At 35.6% G+C, this 21,209-nt stretch overlaps 1 protein-coding gene across 1 annotated transcript; it reads left to right on the top strand.

Moving 5' to 3' along the window:
- The first annotated feature begins 59 nt into the window (after positions 1-59).
- Positions 60-20,850, top strand: LOC126815849 (DNA-directed RNA polymerase II subunit RPB2). Its single transcript, XM_050541836.2, has 23 exons — positions 60-215; positions 1,370-1,596; positions 2,359-2,471; positions 3,458-3,714; positions 4,648-4,769; positions 5,422-5,586; positions 6,110-6,306; positions 7,003-7,122; positions 7,362-7,548; positions 8,524-8,807; positions 9,546-9,657; positions 10,390-10,544; positions 11,238-11,436; positions 11,963-12,131; positions 12,655-12,751; positions 13,619-13,713; positions 13,873-13,994; positions 15,124-15,204; positions 16,549-16,686; positions 17,232-17,453; positions 18,566-18,726; positions 19,177-19,372; positions 19,772-20,850. Exons 1-23 carry the CDS (start codon positions 197-199, stop codon positions 19,859-19,861), a joined length of 3,528 nt encoding a protein of 1,175 aa, XP_050397793.1. The 5' UTR covers positions 60-196; the 3' UTR covers positions 19,862-20,850.
- The last annotated feature ends 359 nt before the right edge of the window (positions 20,851-21,209 follow it).

Below are 21,209 nucleotides of genomic sequence, written 5' to 3' on the forward strand. Positions count from 1 at the left end.
CTTAAACCGGAAATAATAGTCAGACGTATCCAAATATGACTTCACAATGAAGAGTTCCGTCGAAAATGGCGGAGCGAATCTGATCGGAGTGAAGCTACGCTTGTCAAATCCGTTGACATCAAGGCTAACGAACAAGAATTCAGCATTGAATTTGTATTAATTTAAAAGTTGAAACCCAATTTGATACATTTCCAAAATGTATGGGGAAGATGAAGGTGCGTTTTTGTCACAATATTTGATCTAAATGCGCAGATTCGTTACCGGCCATTTCCGCTGACTAGGCTTTGTTTACATATTCAAATGACGTTTGTTTTTGTTATTTTATATCAATTTGCATTTTTATAGCAGAATTAATAAAATGTATTGTCCTCATTTATTAAGCATACTGTCTAGGCTGTCGAAACTACTGGTTGTCATTATTATACCCGATCCTCATTCTGTTAGAATTATTGTTAGTTTTTTTCTTTCTCCTCTTTCTTGCTCCTTACTTGACGTTCTTCTGATGAACTGTGGACTAGACCAGAATTTTCATTATTCCTATTACATCATCTTAAACAAAATTATAAAAAAGAGATATTTGTCAACCATAATGCACTAGCCATGATGTAAATACTGCCATACTGTACTCAATTAAGTTCTTGTAGTAGCTAGTAGTTCAGCTCTAAACGTAGATGTAGGACTCAGTACACTCGCCCTGTACGTTCAGGAATCGTCCTATTGAATCCTTGGCGAAAAAATTTCACTTCCCTCCCAGTAAATTTTACTGGGCAACTTTTTACTGCTAAACGGTCATGTGTCAGTCCTTGTGAACGCCTGAACAATGTAAATGAACATCTTAGTGAGAAAATAAGACCTTGCTTACCTCGCAAGAACCAGTATGAGTGACACAACACGCTGTTAAATAAATACGTCCCCGTCTTCTAAATGACTTGACCGATGTCATTGATAGGGTAATGGACAAATTTACGAACTCGGCCATATAAGATGGAACGAAATTTAGGTGAGCCAGGGGGGAAAAAAAATTGGGATGCAATAGTACGGTTCCTGAACGTACAGGGCGAGTGTAATGAGACCTACATTCAGAGCTGAACTATTGTAATACCGGTAGTAGCTATAGCCCACTGCTATCTGCTTCGAGAAGAATGAGTACCGGTAGATTAAAACTGATTTTAATAAAAAGAACTATAGATAAATTTGGTATTTCGAGCCAACATGAAAATTAAAATCTCTCGCAGTCAAACAGTGCAAGCTTTAGTTTCTATAGGCCAATTCATGACTCTGAATATGCACTACCCAAATGAAAATTGATTTATTGCTAGGCAGATTTGAGACATCATGTTCTAAAAGTTTAAAAATTATTTGATTGTAGAAATGTTTGAGGCGGAGGAGGAGAATGATGAGATCACGACTGACATGTGGCAGGAGGCGTGTTGGATTGTCATCAGTTCTTATTTTGACGAAAAGGGCCTGGTACGACAGCAGCTTGATTCTTTTGATGAGTTTATCCAGATGTCCGTTCAGAGAATTGTGGAGGACTCGCCAACTATTGACCTTCAAGCAGAATCCCAACATACATCTGGTGTCATAGAAACACCGGTACGTGATTTATTTATGATGTTATATACATTTTATATCGTTATTTTGGTATTTTATGATTCTATTGCCAACTTCAAGGGTGAAAGGCCTGGTAACTGGTATTAACAGCGGATGGAACGGCAAACCAAGGTCCCGTGTACACATATGCACACTTTGGCATGCCTATAAGAGAACCCTTGACAGTTGCAATTGGATGTTTGTTGAAAAGATCCTGTCAGTGAAATATTTTCCTAATAGAACACAGCATGGCGTACATGTATGCAAGACTTTATTATCCCAGTTATTGCCGAAAAGTATGATGACAAACCCCTTTTGATTTCATTTACTTTCATTTTCACATATTATATAACAGTAATTAATATGCACTGAAAATTTCAATGAAAACATATGCCGTTCTTCTCAAATAATGATATTTGTATCCTGCAACTATTCATTCAGCTAGGGAATGCTCTGGATGCCAGAAATATGCTCCTTTTGGACGGTTAATGACAAAATAACCATATTTTCACTGTAGATTTAAAAACTGACACAGAATCACATTGTATTCCACACAATTGATACACTGTATTGAAAAGTAAAGTTCTTGATCCAAATGTTATGGGTAAGAACATCCAATAACAGTAAATCTCATAATATGTGAAAGCTTCCTGGATAGTCTGCTTAGTGCTTTCTTAAACTCCTTCACACAACTTGATCTACCATTTGTACAACTTTTTAAAATTTATTTTTTATTTCACCTTTTTTTCAATTTTTATTTTTTAGCCTCGTTATGAGTTAAAGTTTGAACAGATTTATCTGTCAAAGCCGACACATTGGGAAAAAGATGGTGCACCAAGTCCCATGATGCCCAATGAAGCGCGACTGAGAAATTTAACGTAAGATATTAGTTTCACAAATGATTTATTTTTCATGTGATTTTGGTGTTACGTAAAGGAATTATCGATAGTAATTGTTTGAACAAAGATTGATTATACACAATTTCAATTTGTATGTCGTTAAATCTCTTTAGTCCGAAATAGATTGTTAATTGAATCGGGTTGGTCTGGTGTGTTATTAAATGTTCGAGAGATTAAGTGGAAATAGGTTTGTTTACTAATTTTGATTTCACAAATAAAATCAACACCTCCAATGAAATCAGGGGGGTTGGATGGCTGAAAGGTTAGCGTGCGCGCGCTGTATCATAAAGCCTGTCATTGAGTCGACTGGCGTGGTTTCGAATCCCCGGTTGTACGTGACAAGGAGTAGGGTCGCCTGTCCAACCTCGTGGGCTTTCTCCGGGTCCTCCGGTTTCCTCCCACTGCTAAAGACCCCTACGCGCAAGCGAATTATTGAAATAAAATTAAAACCATACGTTAGTCCCGAAATGACCTAGTTTGTGTTGAGTGGACGTTAAACCCCATTTCTCTCTCTCCTCCAATGAAATCAGTACTTTATCTTAGACTCAAATCTAAGAGCTAATTACATAAGCCAGGAATGGATATTGAGTTTTATTGGAGGAGTAGGATGCAGTCTTCAAAATGCAACTTATTTCTAAAAAGCAAAAATTTAATTTTTTTCCCTAAAGAGCAAACATTTAATTATTTTTCCTAAAGAGCAAAAATTTAATTTATTTCTTTACAGCAAAATTTAATTTATTTCTAAACCACAGAAATTTAAGTAATGAGCTGAAACAAATTTTTCTTAGAAAAGAGCTCCAGAATAAAATATTTTTATAATGACATTTCGTAATTAGACTGGAATTACACAGGACAAAATTCTATGGAATATGGTACAATTTCTGAGCTGTGTTTGTGCTAGGCTTATCTAGTCTTCATCAAGTTCCAGAATAATCTGGTTTTAAACTAGAATTGTTTATTTCTAGGTATTCAGCGCCACTTTATGTAGACATTTCAAAAACCTTCCAAAAAGAAGGTGAAGACAAAATACAGACACTGCATCAGAAGACGTACATCGGTAAAATACCTATAATGTTACGATCGACATATTGTTTACTGAGTGGACTCACAGATCGTGATTTGACAGAGTTAAATGAATGTCCTTTAGATCCGGGCGGATATTTCATTATCAATGGATCAGAAAAAGTTTTGATTGCCCAAGAAAAAATGGCTGCCAACACAGGTACTTTATTATATATTTGTTAAAAATTTACATTTTGAGGGATGGTGTCCTGTGATTTTTAGATTCTATAAATATTTCTGTGATTTTTAGATTCTATAAATGTTTCTAGGATTTTTAGATTCTATAAATGTTTCTTGGATTTTTAGATTCTATAAATGTTTCTAGGATTTTTAAGTTCTATAAATGTTTCTAGGATTTTAGATTCTATAAATGTTTCTGGGATTTTTAGATTCTATAAATGTTTCTGGGATTTTTAGATTGTATAAATGTTTCTGGGATTTTTAGATTCTATAAATGTTTCTGGGATTTTTAGATTCTATAAATGTTTCTGGGATTTTTAGATTCTTTAAATGTTTCTGGGATTTTTAGATTCTATAAATGTTTTTGGTATTTTGGTATGCCAAAAAGGGTTTAAATATATCTTTAGACGATGTGAACAAGTCTGGACATAAGTCACGTCACCTGTTACAAACTTTGTCAGACACAAATTACTGCAGAACGTATAAATTAGTATAAATTTTGGGATGCTGTATAGAGTTTTGAAATCTATAAATGTCATCAAGAGATTTTGGATATTCAGATGTCTATAAAAGTTTTTGGAGTGTACAAATCAGTTTTTTAATATTGCTTTTATTGGTTGATATTTGCAAGTTTTTGCCCCAAAGAGAACCTGGTTTGATTTTGAATTGTAAATAAACAATGAACGTTTTATTTATTTTACCTAATTACCTCAACAAACAATGGTTTCCCCCTTATCACTGGTGCAGGACAGAGGGCCTGACAAGGACAGTTGTTTAGTCGTTTTGGCTGGGATGAAAAACAAAGGTCCGTGTGCACATAAAAAATCCCTTGGCAGATCATTAGCTCAGTTGGAACAGAACAGTAGGACGTTAAACCTCATTTCATTTTAACAAAATGATTTTCTGCTTTCAGTTTATGTATTTCAACAGAAGGATTCTAAATATGCATTTAAAACTGAGTTACGTTCATGTTTAGAACATTCGTCCAGACCTACAAGTACGATGTGGGTTAATTTAATGGCTAGAGGTGGAGGTGTAAGTAGTTTAATATTGTTATTATCCAGTCTTTTTTCTCTCCATGAAGTATGGTTATCATACATATCAAGTATCTGGGGATCAACTGTGTAGATAAGGTGTTCGATCAAGGTGTTGATAGAGAAAGTTCCCCTGGATTTCCCAGCATGATTTCCCCATGTCAGTGGTGCAGAAAGAAGGGGCTCTTAATGAACAGTGTTTAGTCTTTCAGATGGGGTGTAAATCTGAGGTTCGATGTAGCTGTGCATGTAGAGCCCTTGACAGTCGGAATTCTATGTAGAGTAGGTGAAAACATAGCTATCATGGCAAAATTTCTGTCATAACACACTGCTCATATCTTCATTGTTTTTGAAAATTTGATGCTAAACCCCATATTACATGTACTTTATTGGTCCTCCGAATTCCTCCCACTGCTCAAAACCCCGATGTCCAATAAATTATTGAAATGAAATTGAAAGATATGTCTGACCTGAAATGATTTAGTTCGTTTTGAATTTATATTAAACCCCAAATTTTTTCTCTCCCTATTAGTTGATCAAAATTTTTACATGGTTTTGTTTTAATTTGTCAGTCAGCAAAATATTTTACAATTTTTTAGTTTTAATGTTTCAGGGTGAAAAATATTTTACATGGTTTTATTTGAATGTTTCAGGGAGCAAAAAGAAGTGCTATAGGTCAGAGAATTATTGCCATCTTGCCGTATATTAAACAAGAAATACCTATAATTATTGTATTCCGTGCTCTCGGATTTGTATCAGATAGAGATATCCTAGAACATATTATTTACGACTTTGATGATCCAGAAATGATGGAGTTGGTAAGGTTTTATCTACTATTTTTCTCCTATTTGAAATATTTTATTTTCAGTAGAAGTAAAGTGAAATGCAAGTCAAAACAATGAAAGGAAGATATCGTCCTAAATATTCTGTAGAAGTAAAGTAGAATTTAGACCAAAATGCAAGTCCAAAAATAAAAGTGGACATTGTCGTTCATGTGAAATATTCAGTAGAACTAAAGTAGGACTTAGACTAATGACCGAATGGTTAGCACGTGCACGCTGTATCATATGGTCTGTCATTGCGTCAACAGGCAGGGTTTCAAATCCCTGGTGGGTTTTATCCAGGTCCTCTGGTTTCCTCCCACTGCTAAAGACCCATATGCGCAAGTGAATTGTTGAAATAAAATTGAACCATGTGTTAGTCCCCAAATGACATAGTTTTTGTTGAGTGGACGTTAAACCCCATTTCTCTCTCTCTGTCTGGAAATTCTGGATTAGTTATGTGGCATATGGAATTTATACTAAAAACTAAATTTGATTCCTTTCATTTTGAATCTTTCAGGTAAAACCATCATTAGATGAAGCCTTTGTCATCCAGGAACAAAATGTAGCTTGTAATTTTATTGGATCAAGAGGAGCACGTCCTGGTGTAACCAAAGAAAAGAGAATTCGCTACGCAAAGGAAATTCTACAAAAAGAAATGTTGCCTCATGTTGGAGTTTCAGAATTTTGTGAAACAAAAAAGGCCTATTTCTTAGGGTGAGTATACATGGAATACACTTATAGCACACTGCATGATGGCTAATCTGTATCTTCATTAGCCCAGTTGGTGCAGAAAAGTAGGATTTAAACCCTATTTCATCTTTTGTGGGTATATACAGTACATGGTTTGTTTATTGTTTATATCTTATAAATATATGTTATATGGTTTGTTTATTGTTTATATCTTATGGATATATGTTATATGGGTTGTTTATTGTTTATATCTTTTAGATATTATAGGCTTTTTTTATCGACTTGCCAAATCGATTTGAATTTAGTGGAGATGTCATGTAACAGTATAGTTGATTTCAAAGTACTTTGATGAGTTCGTTAAATGCTCCAATTAGCTGTAAACAATTGTTGTGGCTGGACACAGTTGAAAAAAACACGTGATCACCCGATCAAATCGTCAAATCGCACCCTGAAGTGATTTGGCGATTTGATGTAATCGCTTCGGAAATCGGTGTCGATAAATTCGTTGATTAGGGTAACCAATTTGAATTAGATGGACGTTAAAGATGAAAATTTGATTGAATGCAAATCACTTTGGCTAATCAGTGGTCGATAAAAACGCCTTGCGTGATATAATTTGTATGTATCTTTTGGATATATGTTATATGGTTTGTTTATTGTTCATATCTTATAGATATATGTTATATTGTTTTTTATTGGTTTATTGTTTATATCTTGTAGATATATGGTACATCGTCTGTTATTGGCTGCTTTAGGACGACGAGAAGTTGATGATCGAGATCACTATGGTAATAAAAGATTGGATTTAGCCGGACCATTACTGGCTTTCCTTTTCCGAGGGTAAGTCATGTCTGAATCAAGTTTGATTTTACTGCCCTGGCAAATTAATGAACCCGCAAACTAGTGAACTATCCCCCATTATTGTATGCTCACATTGAAATTTCTTTTGAACACTCGTCAGGCTACTTTTGTCATCCGATTATTTAAAAAATTTATATGTGATGTTTCCACAATTTCTGATAATGAATGTTACTGTGTGTTTTCATTTTATCAGTGGTGTATTATGTCATTTATTTTAGGTTGTTCCGAAACTTGATGAAGGAAGTGAGAATGTACGCCCAGAAGTTTATTGATCGTGGTAAAGATTTTAACATGGAGTTGGCCATTAAAACTAGAATTATAACAGATGGTTTGAAATATTCCCTGGCTACAGGTAACTGGGGTGACCAGAAAAAAGCTCATCAAGCTCGAGCAGGTGTCTCACAGGTAAATAATATGTTGTCTTAGTATATTGAGAGGGGATCCCCCTTGTCAGTGATGCAGGACGGAGGGCCTGACAAGGACAGCTGCCTAGTCCTTCGGATGAGACGGAAAACCGAGGTCCCGTGTATATATTGGAATGCACGTAAAAGATCCCCTGGTAGTTGAAATTCGATATAAGAGTAGGCGATAGTGCTGCTGCCCGGGCAAAATTTCCCTCATAGCACACTGTATGGTGTATGCCCGTCTTCATTAGCCAAGTATAGGAGCAGAACAGTAGGACATTAAATCCCATTTCATTTCATAGTATATTGAGACAAACCCTTCTCTATGTGTTTTTATGTTTGTTAGCAAGAAGGGGAGGGTGTTGTTACCTAGGTCATCATGTTTTTGATCCCAATGTTATACCAGTAACAGGAAGAAAGATTTGCCAGCCTTATCATGACAGTTTCCCACTCACAAGTTGCTCAAATGTATAAATTGTTAGTATAATGCTGAGGAGGTTTACAGCAAGCCCCCAGATCCATTCACTTTATTTTACAGTACTTTTGCTGTTTATATCTTGCAATATCCACGTATTGTGTGTCTTGAGCACATGTTTCTGTTTGTGTGTGGTGGCTTGGTGGGTAGGACGTTGGCTTCGTAAATATGAAGGTCCCGTGTTCGATCCCTAAGTCGGCCAAGAAAGTTCATTGGGATGTTCCAGTGTAGTTCCCGCTTGTCAGTGGTGTAGGATGGAGGGCCCGGCAAGGGACAACATATAGTCGTTCGGATGGGACGAAAAACCTAGGTCCATTGTACGCATTGACGTGCATGTAAAAGAACCCTGCACAGTATGCCCGTCTTCATTAGACTAGTAGGACAGTAAACCCTATTTCCTTTCATTTGTTTGTGTGTGGTGCAGTTCTCCTGCACTTACTATTAGTTGTGTTGAAGAGATGATTTTGTCTCTTCTTAAATATTTTCTATACATCTTTTCAGGTATTGAATAGACTAACATTTGCATCAACCTTGTCACATCTTCGTCGTTTGAATTCTCCAATTGGTCGGGATGGTAAATTAGCGAGACCCCGTCAGTTACACAACACACTATGGGGTATGATCTGTCCTGCCGAAACACCAGAGGGAGCTGCTGTCGGCCTGGTGAAGAATTTGGCGTTAATGGCTTATATTTCTGTTGGTTCGCAACCATCACCAATTCTAGAATTTTTGGAAGAATGGAGTATGGAGAATTTAGAGGAAGTGGCACCTTCTGCTATTCAAGAGTAAGTTATTTTCAAGTTTTTATATGTTATTTAAAATTCTTCATCCCTAGAGACTTGTGTAAAGATATTTTTTCATTCCAAGACATATTTGTGGAAATTGATATCAAACAGGTATTAAAGATGTGTTCCCTCTTCGTGCTCACTAACTAAACGGTCAAGGTTTTGATATTAGTGATGGCCATGAAAGTACCTTGACATTGTCAGTGGTGTAGGCAAGCAAAAACATCAGATAGGACGGAAAATTGGTCCTATTTACACCAGTGGCAGCATTCTAAAGATCCGTTAAGAGATGGAAACTGAAATAAAAGTAGGCCTTAGCTCTGTTGCAAAGTTGAGAGATATAATAACTAGTTTTGATTCCTCCAGTCCAACTGTCATAAGGACAGTTGTCTAGTTGTTCGGATGGGATGGAAAACCAAGGTCCTGTGTACAGATTGGCGTGCACTTAAAAGATCCATTGACAGTTGGAATTCGATATAAGAGTAGGCCATAGTGCCGCTGTCCAGGCAAAATGTCCCTCATAGCTCACTGTATGGCGTATGCCCGTCTTCATTAGCCCAGTTCGGAGCAGAACAGTAGGACGTTATACTGTCATAATCCATCTCCCAAACAAGCCACATTGCAAGACTTGTATACTATCTGTGCAGGCCACACGCAGAGTTTGGGCGACTGATAATGATGACTAATAAAATGCGACTGTGACAAGTTACTTTTTTAACGCATTAATTTATTTTTCAGTGCTTCTAAGATATTTGTAAATGGATGTTGGGTAGGAATACATCGGGATCCTGATCAGCTGATGAGTACACTTAGAAAATTACGACGTGAAATGGATATCATTGTATCTGAGGTGGGTTAAGAAAATTTTCCAAAGCTCCATTGTTTATGGTCAGAAATAGTTTAAAGTCTTATAGCTTATAGTTATTTTCCAAAATTCCATTGTTTATGGTCAGAAGTAGTTTAAAGTCTTATAGCTTACTTTGTGTTGTGGTTTAGATTCCCCACTTGTATGTGACATCTAGTAGGGTCTTCTGTCCAACCACGGGGGTTTTAACCACCCACTGTTAAAGACCCCTGGGCACAAGCGAATTATTGAAATAAAATTGAACCATATATTAGTCCCCAAATGACCTAGTTTGTGTCAAGTGGATGTAAAACTTCTCCCTCTGTTAGAGGTCTAAAAAAGAATTTTATTGGACAAAAATTTAAAGGGCCCCTCTCGTTCTCTTGTACATTGTCTGTCTGTTAAACATTTTATGTTCAGGAGATGAAGAAACCTATTCGCCCAGTTGAAATTTATATACAGGAATATCTGGAAGCCAATGAAATTTGAATGATTTTTGATGATTACTTCATGGGTTGTTAATCTTGATCAGTTTTCAGTGTCTTGTGAATGATCCCATACCTAAAAAATGACTAGATATGCAACGTTTGTGGACAGCTTGGTCAACTTAGTTGCTGTGAATGTATGCATATGTTGCCTGGCAAACTTACATTAATGTAACCAAGGAATATGAATTGAATGATGGGAGTATTTTGTTTGTCTGATTTTAAATCTGTTTTTTTTATTTATCTATTTTAGGTGTGTATGATTCGAGATTTCCATGAAAGAGAAATTCGTATTTATACAGATGCTGGTCGTATTTGTCGTCCATTGTTGATTGTAGAGAATCAGAAATTATTATTAAAGAAAAGTCACGTTGAACAGTTGAAATTACGAGAGTATAACAACTACAGGTATGGCACTGTTTGATGTTTTGACCAGATGTGACATAATTGTTTATTGTCGTAACAACGATACTTGTTATTCGAGTCTTAGCCTCGCTTTGTCATTTTTAAATTAAATCATTAAATGGCAAACTGTGTTTTAATCTGTTTAAACCTCTGCTATCAGATGATCTAAAGAGTTGATTATAGGCTTATCTTATGAATGAATGTCTAAATAATAGTTTATGTAACTTCTGAAGCCAAAATGAATATGTGGAATGGGACATATGTATCTCTTACATAATACATCTGGGCTATACTATATACTGGAAAACAACGGAAAACACTAAATACCGGAAAACACATTAAATACTAGAAAACACCCTAAATAGGTAACCTGGAGATGGGCTATACTATAAACCGAAAACTAACCCTAACTCTAACCCAACCCAGGCACACAGAGGACCAGGCTCCAGGTTACCTATTTAGGGTGCCAGTCTCCAGGTTACCTATTTAGGGTATTTTCTGGAATTTAGTGTGTTTTCCGGTATTTAGAGTTTTTCCAGTGTTTTCCAGGATTCGGTATAACATGGTGTTTTCCGGTGTTTTTCGGTGTTTTTCGGTGTTTTCCGGTATATAGTATTGGCGATACATCTTAAAAAATGCTCTTGTTTGTTGTGGATGGACGATGATTTGTGTATTAATATATTATTCTGTTTGTAGTTGGCAGGATTTAGTGGCTAGCGGTGTTGTGGAGTACATTGATCCGTTAGAAGAGGAGACAACCATGTTAGCTATGACCCCTGATGACCTATGTGAGAAAGAGGCACAATATTGTTCCACGTATACACATTGTGAAATTCATCCGTCAATGATCCTGGGTGTATGTGCCTCCATTATTCCATTTCCTGATCACAATCAGGTAATTTGTTATTCTTTATATAGTATGTAGGTGCCTTTGTTTAAAGGGAAGCCACAGTGACTCAGTGAGTAGAAAGTTCATCTTGATTTTCTGGCGTGTTTCCCCCCTTTTATGTGGTGTTGGATGGAGGGCCTGGCAACGTATAGAGCGGATGGTACGAAAAATCGAGGTCCTGGGTATACATTGGCATGCATGTAAAATAACTCTTGGCAGTTGGAATTTAAAATAAGAGTAGTCCATAGGGCCATGTCCCGTGCAAAATTTCCCTTATAGCACATTGCATGACGTATGTCCGTCTTTATTAGCCCAGTAGGAGCAGAACAGCAGGATTTTAAACCCCATTTCATTTCATTTAAAGTCTGTACATGAACAGAGAAATTCCTGCGTCTACAGGGTTGACTAAAGGATGCTCATATAACTTTTGACTTTCTTGAATATTAACATGTACACACACATCCATTGACACCATTTAATGAAATCCTCTGATTATAGGAGAGCTTAATATATTCTATTGTTTTTATTACAGTCTCCTCGTAATACATATCAATCCGCTATGGGTAAACAGGCTATGGGTTTTTATATTACAAATTACCATGTGCGTATGGATACGCTTGCTCATGGCTTATTTTACCCCCAGAAACCACTAGTAACAACACGATCTATGGAATATTTACGATTCAGAGAACTTCCCGCAGGTGAGTTAATTACATGTTATAATTTATTTGTTTAGCTTGGGTTTATTTTATTAATATTTTTTTCTTTTTTAAACAAGAACTTGAGTTGATCATTATGTCACATAAAGTATGCAAGTTTCAATAAGGCCAGACCAATTTTAGTTCTTCATAGTTTTGATAAATCTATAGACATTCGCGTCTTGTGAATGATGTTTTAAAAAATAAAAATAAAGGCTTTTGAGAAGAGCAAATAGATTTTTTAACTGGAAGCACAAATTTTAATAGGTGTTCAATAAAATCCAAAATTCTAATTGTTGTGGACTAAATCTTAGAAATAATGCTGATGGACTACAATTGGTTTTATACAAAAGGTCTTCAAAATATCTTTGCCGTTTCCATTACCAGACGTTCTATAATAAACCTGTGCTATCGTCAATCTACACTTTTTATCAAATAAGCAGAGTGTGTGTGTCTATATATATATATATATATATATATATATGAAAACAAAGATGAATCAGTAATTTATATAATTTTTATCCAGGTATTAATTCTATTGTTGCTATCGCCTGTTATTCTGGTTATAATCAGGAAGATTCCGTTATTTTAAACAGTTCGGCCATTGATAGAGGTTATTTCAGGTTAGTGTTTTATATCTCTGTTTCAGGTTCCATAATATACGATTGGACAAGGCACATAACTCTTGACTAGAAGGGTGGGTGGGTTGCTGAATGGTTAAATGCATGCGCGTTAGAACATAAGGTCTGTCATGTAGTGAGGTGGTGTTATTTCGATTCCCCGCTTGTATGTGATAACGAGTAGGGTCATCTGTCCAACCTTGTGGGTTTTCTCCATGCTATCGGGTTTCCTCCCATTGATAAAGACAACTATGCACAAGCGAAGTATTGAAATAAAATTGACCATATGTTAGTCCCGAAATGACCTAGTGTGTTGAGTTGTTAAACCCATCTCCTCTCTCTCTCTCTCTCTCTCTCTTTCTCTCTTTCTCTCTCTTGACTATAATGTTCTGGGTTTTAATCCCAGTGTGGTTTAAGAAGAACCATTGGGATTTTTCGAACCCAACCTTCACTTGTCAGGGGATGTGATGAAAAAAAACCAGGTCTACCTGTGCTTGTTGGAATGCTAAAAAGGGGAGTAGGCAGAAAGCCCAGTTTCAGGCAAAATTCTCCTACATTGCACTGCACATGGTAACCCTAGAACATCGAAACAATACCAGTTTCAACAAAGACAGATTGTCATCTCACAAATAAGAAAATCAACAAATAAAATCCAGTGACACAACAATTTTAAATTTTTTTACCCAAATCAAAGAATTCTAGTCATTTTAAATATCTTATAAAATAATATCTATTCAACTGCTGTTCTACTATCATTCTGAACAATTCAACTCTTTACAGGCTCATAAAATTTGTTATGGTGGTTCGGGGAAAAAACCTGTTCTGACAGCTTTGATATTCGTTGTGTAATATTTTATCGTATTTTTTTAGATCGTTTTTCTTCCGATCTTACAAAGATTCTGAATCTAAAAAAGGATTGGATCAAGAAGAAATTTTTGAGAAACCTAACAGAGAAACCGTTCAAGGTGAGTTTGCGTATTTGACCTACATTCTACATCCGGTTAAAATAACTGGGTCATAAATATGCTCTTTATCTGTAGGTATGAGAGCTTCTATTTATGATATATTTGACCTATATTTACAGGTATGAGGGCTGTTATGATATATCTTGCCTTTATTTACAGGTATGAGAGCTGCTATTTATGATAAATTAGATGAAGATGGTATTATAGCACCAGGTACAAGAGTATCTGGAGATGATGTTTTAATTGGTAAAACTATAACTCTACCTGCCAGTGATGATGAGGTAAGAACTGATTGTTTTAATCAGTAAAACTATAACTGTACCTGCGAATGATGATGAGTTTTAATCAGTAAAACTATCACTGTCCCTGCACATGATGATGAGGTAAAATACTGATTCAATGGCAACAAAAGTCTTTGAGGACTGACTACATAGAGGATATTTGTCGTTTTAGAGTCAATAACATATTTTATTTCATCGAGAAGCAAGAAAACTTATATTTTCACAAATGCGTAGCATGAGTGAAAATATAAACGTTTTCTTGCTTAGAGATGAAATAAAATATGTTATTCACGACAAAACGACAAATGTTCTTTTTATTTTATGATTTTACAATCATTTTAGGTAAAAACAACTAGCCAGTGGAATAACACTTTTATTTCACTGATAAAACGCGGTATTCCACTACTGATCATAAAATAAATAATGATATCTTCAAAAAGATTTCGGCTAGATGAAATTTAGATCATTTCAAGTCACCTACAATATCTAATTTTCAATTCATAAATTTTTGTAAATTAATACAGAATTGAACTATTTTTTGAATAATATTCCTTTTAGAGATTCATCTTTCACAAAATTGTAGTTTGCTAGGGATTCAGAATTCCTCATGTAATCCATAAAGTTTAAAAAAAAAACAAAAAAAAACACACACAAAAAAAACCCCTGGTCATATGGTCCCCTATCACAGTTTATATGGAAAACAATAACTGGTTTGTACATTATAGCATGACATTTCTACAGCTGTTCTTTTTTCTTTATCAAGCACAAATGATAAAGTTAGTATAAATTAATACGTAATAAAAGAAGGTCCACTATAAATGATACAGTCAGATGAGTCAGTATAAGCACAGGTGTCTTTCCTGTGTGAGGAAACCTGAGTACCCAGAATAAAGTCACATGGTTGAGAAAGCACCCCTATCTCCAAGCCACATACCGTTACACCTGGGAACGAAACCAAGACCGCAAGCCAGAGGTGACCATCCAGCTAGGGCCTGAAGCGTGACACTCTAACTAGGCCATACCAAGCCGCCCAGTATATTTTCTTTATAGGGTTTATATAACAGGACTATGATATATTTATAGAAGTTTTTAGCCTGTAAAGCACCATTTTAATTTTGGATTTTTTTAGTTGGATGGTACATATATGAAGTTTAGTAAAAGAGATTGTTCTGTTTTCATGAGAAGAAGTGAAACTGGTATTATTGATCAGGTAAGTGCAATATTAATTGTATAATTTGTGAAATGTTAAATTGTTGTAGGATGTTGAATAATGATGATATTGTTTACATCTTGGTAAAGCAGGGTGGGTGGCCCGAATGAATGGTTCAACAGTGAGGGTAGGGATTAAATCTTAGTGAAGCAGGGTGGGTGGCCCGAATGAATGGTTCAACAGTGAGGGTAGGGATTAAATCTTAGTGAAGCAGGGTGGGTGGTCAAAGGAGTAGTTCAACAGTGATGGTAAGGTTTAGACTAGTACTGGCACGATGTATCGCGAGACACTGAATCGATTTTTCACAATTTCTTTTTTATGTTTTTTTTGTCGCTTCAGTAAGTAACCTGTCACTCTTAATTATCCATGTCACACATTATCCATAGGTACACAAACACTCTTAAATTGTTCTGGTCCTTATTTTGATCAACATCAATATTGTGATATAAAACAGTTTATTCCTTCAAGATCAGCAGGACTAAAAATATCAATTATTCATTTATCCTGTTGTTTTCACTTTGTAAATATTGACCTAGTTATAATTCGAATCGTATCGTAGCACCTTAATCGCAATAAGTATCGCATCGTGACTGCCGTGCCAATACCCAGCACTAGTTTAGACCTTGGTAAAGTTGGGTGGGGTGGCCAAATAAATGGTTCTACAGTGATGGTAGGGTTTAAATCTTGGTGAAACAGGGTGAGTGACCTGAATGAATAGTTCTACAGTGATGAATGGTTGGTTCAATAGTGATGGTTAAAAATAAGTATAGTGGTGAAATAATTACTAGATGACAATTAAAAATGGGGTAAGGAATTGAAACCGATGACCTCTGTGTTCAACCTTCTCTGTACAATTCTGTGGAATAATATTATTGAGGCTATGAATTCTGTATCGTATCGTAGCACCTTAATCGCAATAAGTATCGCATCGTGACTGTCGTGCCAATACCCAGCACTAGTTTAGACCTTGGTAAAGTTGGGTGGGGTGGCCAAATAAATGGTTCTACAGTGATGGTAGGGTTTAAATCTTGGTGAAACAGGGAGTGACCTGAATGAATAGTTCTACAGTGATGAATGGTTGGTTCAATAGTGATGGTTAAAAATAAGTATAGTGGTGAAATAATTACTAGATGACAATTAAAAATGGGGTAAGGAATTGAAACCGATGACCTCTGTGTTCAACCTTCTCTGTACAATTCTGTGGAATAATATTATTGAGGCTATGAATTCTGTCTTGTGTTTTTCCAGTTCAATTGCTAAATGCCATTAATACCAAACATGTGTTCACTCGACTAACTGTTTGTGTTGTGTTTTATGATTGGTTGCATAACTTGTATATTACAGGTTATGGTCACTATAAACAACGATGGGTATAAATTTTGTAAAATTCGAGTTCGAACTGTGAAGAAACCTCAGATTGGTGATAAGTTTGCTAGTCGACACGGACAGAAGGGAACGTGTGGTATAACATACAGACAAGAGGTAAGAGAGAATATTATTATGTATATAAAATAATGTCCCAGGGATCACAAACTGGGGCAGGGGATACCACGATGGCTCAGTAAGCAATACTCACGGTTACTTACCAGATTGATCCCGGGATAGTTCCTCTGGATTATCCAGCCTGGGGTTTGCATTCACAAAAACATACACTAAAATATTTTAAGGATGCAGCCATTTCATTGTTTGAGAGTTAAAATCATAATACAGATTTTAGCTCAATAAAAAGGGCAGAATTCTTAAAGTATTCTAGTTTAAGTTTTGTGACTGCAGACCCTGATGTGCAGGATCGAGGGCCTTGAGTTTGGATGGGACAAATGTACAAATTTGGCATGCACGTAAAAGTACCTTTGTCAATTGCAATTTGAAGAATAATATTCAGGCCAGATTGTTCATGTAACCATAGAAATGATCTATATCTTAGTCTCAAAATGATCCAAGTATTATGCTGAGGAGACTTTAAACCCCATTTCACGAATATGTTTTGAGAATAGAATTTAATTGTGTATTTTGTTTTATGAATTCAGGACATGCCGTTCACATGTGAAGGAATATCTCCCGATATTATCATCAATCCCCACGCTATTCCCAGTAGAATGACAATTGGCCATTTAATTGAGTGCTTACAAGGCAAAGTAGCTGCAAATAAAGGAGAGATTGGTGATGCCACGCCTTTTAATGATACTGTTAATGTACAGAAAATTTCTAATTTACTCCAACAATATGGTTACCAACAGAGAGGAAATGAGGTCAGACATTTTATGATATAATTAGAATTATATTGTCTTGGTTGTTTTGGGGTGTTTTTCGTCTGTCTCCTTTAAAAGAAAGCAGGGGACTATTAAAATGGGGTTCATCTATCATTCCATCCATTTATCTGTCAACCTTTTGAGGACACGCTAACTTAAGCTTCTAATTGAATCAATCTCAGTGAAGACAAACACTGTGTTGAATGCGGGGCATCTCCATCAAAAGATTTGGGGGGTTGGATGGCTGAATGGTTAGCATGCGCGCGCTGTATCATAAAGTCTGTCATTGGGCCAACTGGCGTGGTTTCGATTACCCGGTTGTACGTGACAAGGAGTAGGGTTGCCTGTCCAACCTCGTGACTTTTCTCCTGGTTCGGTTTCCTCCCACTGCTAAAGACCCCTACACGCAAGCGATTATGGAAATAAAATTGAACCATATGTTAGTCCCGAAATGACCTAGTTTGTGGCAAGTGGACGTTAAACCCTGTCTGTCTCTCTCTCTCCATCAAAAGATTGAAGTGATGATAAGTAGTGTTGCTTTGTTTGACCATTTCCTGTTCATATCATCTGGGGGGGTTGGATGGCTGAATGGTTAGCGTGCGCGTGCTGTATCATAAAGTCTGTCGTTGAGTTGACTGGCGTGGTTTTGAATCCCCGGTTGTACGTGACAAGGAGTAGGGTCGCCTGTCCAACCTCATGGGTTTTCTCCGGGTCCTCCGGTTTCTTCCCACTGCTAAAGAGCCCTACGCGCAAGCAAATTATGGAAATAAAAAATTAAACCATATGTTAGTCCCGAAATGACCTAGTTTGTGTCGAGTGGACGTTAAACCCCATTTCTCTCTCTCTGTGACTTTCTTGAATATTAAGAATTTAACGTCGAGTGGACGTTAAACCCCATCTCTCTCTCTCTCTCTCTCTTTATATCATCTGCCGAGGATGCCGAATGTTGACAAATGTTGAATTCCTCATCTTTGTAAATACTAAATGGAAATTTAAACATTTTGGACTGATAATTCCTTTTAGATATCCAACTTTAACATCATATTTTACTACATGGAACGACTGTATGTGATTTATTTTATGAAATGTAATATTTCTGTTATATTCTACAGGTTATATATAATGGTTTTACTGGTAGAAAACAGAATGCCCAGGTTTTCCTCGGACCAACATATTACCAACGTTTGAAACATATGGTGGATGATAAAATACATTCTCGTGCACGAGGTCCTTTACAGATCCTAAACAGACAACCTATGGAGGGTAGATCTCGGTAAGATGTCCTTTGATTTTTATATTTAATGGGCAAGGGAGACAATTGGGAGTCCGCAAGAAATTGTGTGATTTGAAGTTATAAGCTTGAATACAGGGAAGTTTTTTTCATCTCGGTTTCTTATGGTCTATTTGGTTGCTATTCAAAACTTTGTGTAGCCACAGTGGCTGGGTGTGTATGGTGTTGATTATCTAGCCAAGAGTTCCTAGATACGATCCTGGCAAGAAAAAGATGCCTAGTCATCCGGATGGTACCAAAAAAAGGGCATGTATACCATTGGCAGCACATTAGAAATGAAAATAAGAGTAAGCCATAGCACAGCTGGCAAGGAAATCTGGGGAAAATAGCACATTGCGTATGCCTGACTTTATTAGCCCATTTGGTTCATAAAGTAAGACATTAATGTTTAAACCCGATTTCATTTAAAAACTTTGTATTTATTGTTTGTAGTGATGGTGGGCTTCGTTTTGGTGAGATGGAGAGAGATTGTCAGATTGCTCATGGAGCTGCCCAGTTTTTACGAGAAAGATTATTTGAGGCATCAGATCCCTATCGAGTCCATGTGTGTAATTTCTGTGGTCTTATTGCGATTGCTAATCTTCGTAATCAGACTTTTGAATGTAGAGGCTGCAAGAATAAAACTCACGTAAGTAAATGAAGAAACTAAGAATATTGTTGAATATTGGATGTGTCTCTCCAGTATTGTGTACATGTAATGTTTAGTTTCAAACTGTTAAGATCGTTAGACAACAATTGTTTGAAACTAAACATTAAATACAGTTGACTACCAGTTGATACCCAAGTTGTAGACAGTATCTACAGCTTTCTTTCAGTTGTTGTGTGGTGAGGAAACATGTTTAGCTCCAAAAATTCTCCCTTTTGCATTGAACATGTAAATAGAAATAGAAATGACTACAGTATTCTGTTGATGAGGCCATAACCCCAATTCTATGCTTTTGTAATTCGTTTAGAAATATTTGAAATATTGTTGTAGACATTAAACCCAGACCATTCCATTTATTTATTTGTTTTTGTCTATTTTCAGATTTCCCAAATCCGTATACCATATGCTTGTAAATTATTGTTTCAAGAGTTGATGTCGATGAACATTGCACCAAGAATGATGACAACATAAATTAAATGTACATATTATAAATTGTTAAAAGAAATTATTAATTCTTAAAAACAAACTACGTCCAGTCTTTGTATGTAGTTAAAACATGTAAATTATGGTCATCTACAAACTTATTAAATCTTACAAAATGTGTAAAAGAAGTTATTAATTTATAAAAATAAACTACGTCCAGTCTTTGTATGAAGTTAAAACATGGAAAATTATGGTCATCTACAAACTTATTAAATCTTACAAATGTGTAAAAAAAAGGTATTAATTCGTAAAAAAAATATGTCCAGTCTCTGTATAGAGTTAAAACATGGTAAATTATGGTCATCTACAAAACATAAAAAATACGTAAAAAGTTATTAATTCATAAAAACAAACTATGTCTAGTCTTTATGGTAAATTCATACACATTGCCCTAAAACTGATTATTTTTGTATTTGTAGATTATGACTAAGTGCTAATTATTTTCTTGTCAAAACCAAAGGTTTTGTATGTATATTGTTTGTGTGTGGATGAAAGATATGTTGTCCCAAGATAATTTCTAAAAATAATTATGAGTTTTGTTTGCAAGTCAAATTATACCAGTATTTTGTTATTCTACATGCCTGGGAAAAAAAAGGTGAAATTTTGTCCTTTAGATCCATCTAATTTATATACTTACAGATGTTCCAAATTACAATATTTATGGATTTTTAAAATTTAGAATTTTGAATTTGCTGTAAAACTGCAAGAGACCTATATTTCAGCATACATGTATGTATTAATCTGTTTGACATCCTTAATTTTCAGATTTTGTAAACAAATATTTACATTTCTATATATGTATATAATTTACATGGGTAAAAAAAGAGTGCATACTATGAATATATTTTTAAACTTTGATTGCACTCATGTAAATTATGTAGGAACTGTATATGTGAGAATTATGAAACATATGTATAAATTGTAAATATCATTGTAAATAAAACATGTCATTCATTAAAGCAATTATAAAAACACAAATTATTGTATGTTTCTTATTTCTATCACCTCTGTATTTCTATATATTTTGATAACTCTCGACACTGCTGTGTCAATGATAAATCTACCCTCAACATAACCGTGTCAATTCATAAAACTATGCTGCTATATTATTAATATGCTAGTTTTGTACACAACTTATAGGCCACTGGCCTCACCACAAGCTTGTTTAAGCTATGGTTTTCTTACGGTCTGTATAAATAAATTTTGGATAACTAGAGTTGTATAGCGAGGTCATGTTTAATGATCTCTCGAAAAAATGGATTTGTCTTCCTGTACATCAGTTTTTCCATACCATGTTACTATCCCGCACGAAGAAAGTTAGGGATATTGGAATGGG

This window comes from Patella vulgata, chromosome 3, assembly GCF_932274485.2.
Source record: "Patella vulgata chromosome 3, xgPatVulg1.2, whole genome shotgun sequence".
Lineage (NCBI taxonomy): Eukaryota > Metazoa > Mollusca > Gastropoda > Patellidae > Patella > Patella vulgata.

What these genes read in the sequence shown, in the direction of transcription:
- LOC126815849 (XM_050541836.2), top strand. An exon ending in CTGGCTTTCCTTTTCCGAGG is followed by an intron (nt 7,123 to 7,361) that starts GTAAGTCATGTC and finishes CATTTATTTTAG; the next exon opens with GTTGTTCCGAAACTTGATGA. An exon ending in CCTATGGAGGGTAGATCTCG is followed by an intron (nt 18,727 to 19,176) that starts GTAAGATGTCCT and finishes TATTGTTTGTAG; the next exon opens with TGATGGTGGGCTTCGTTTTG.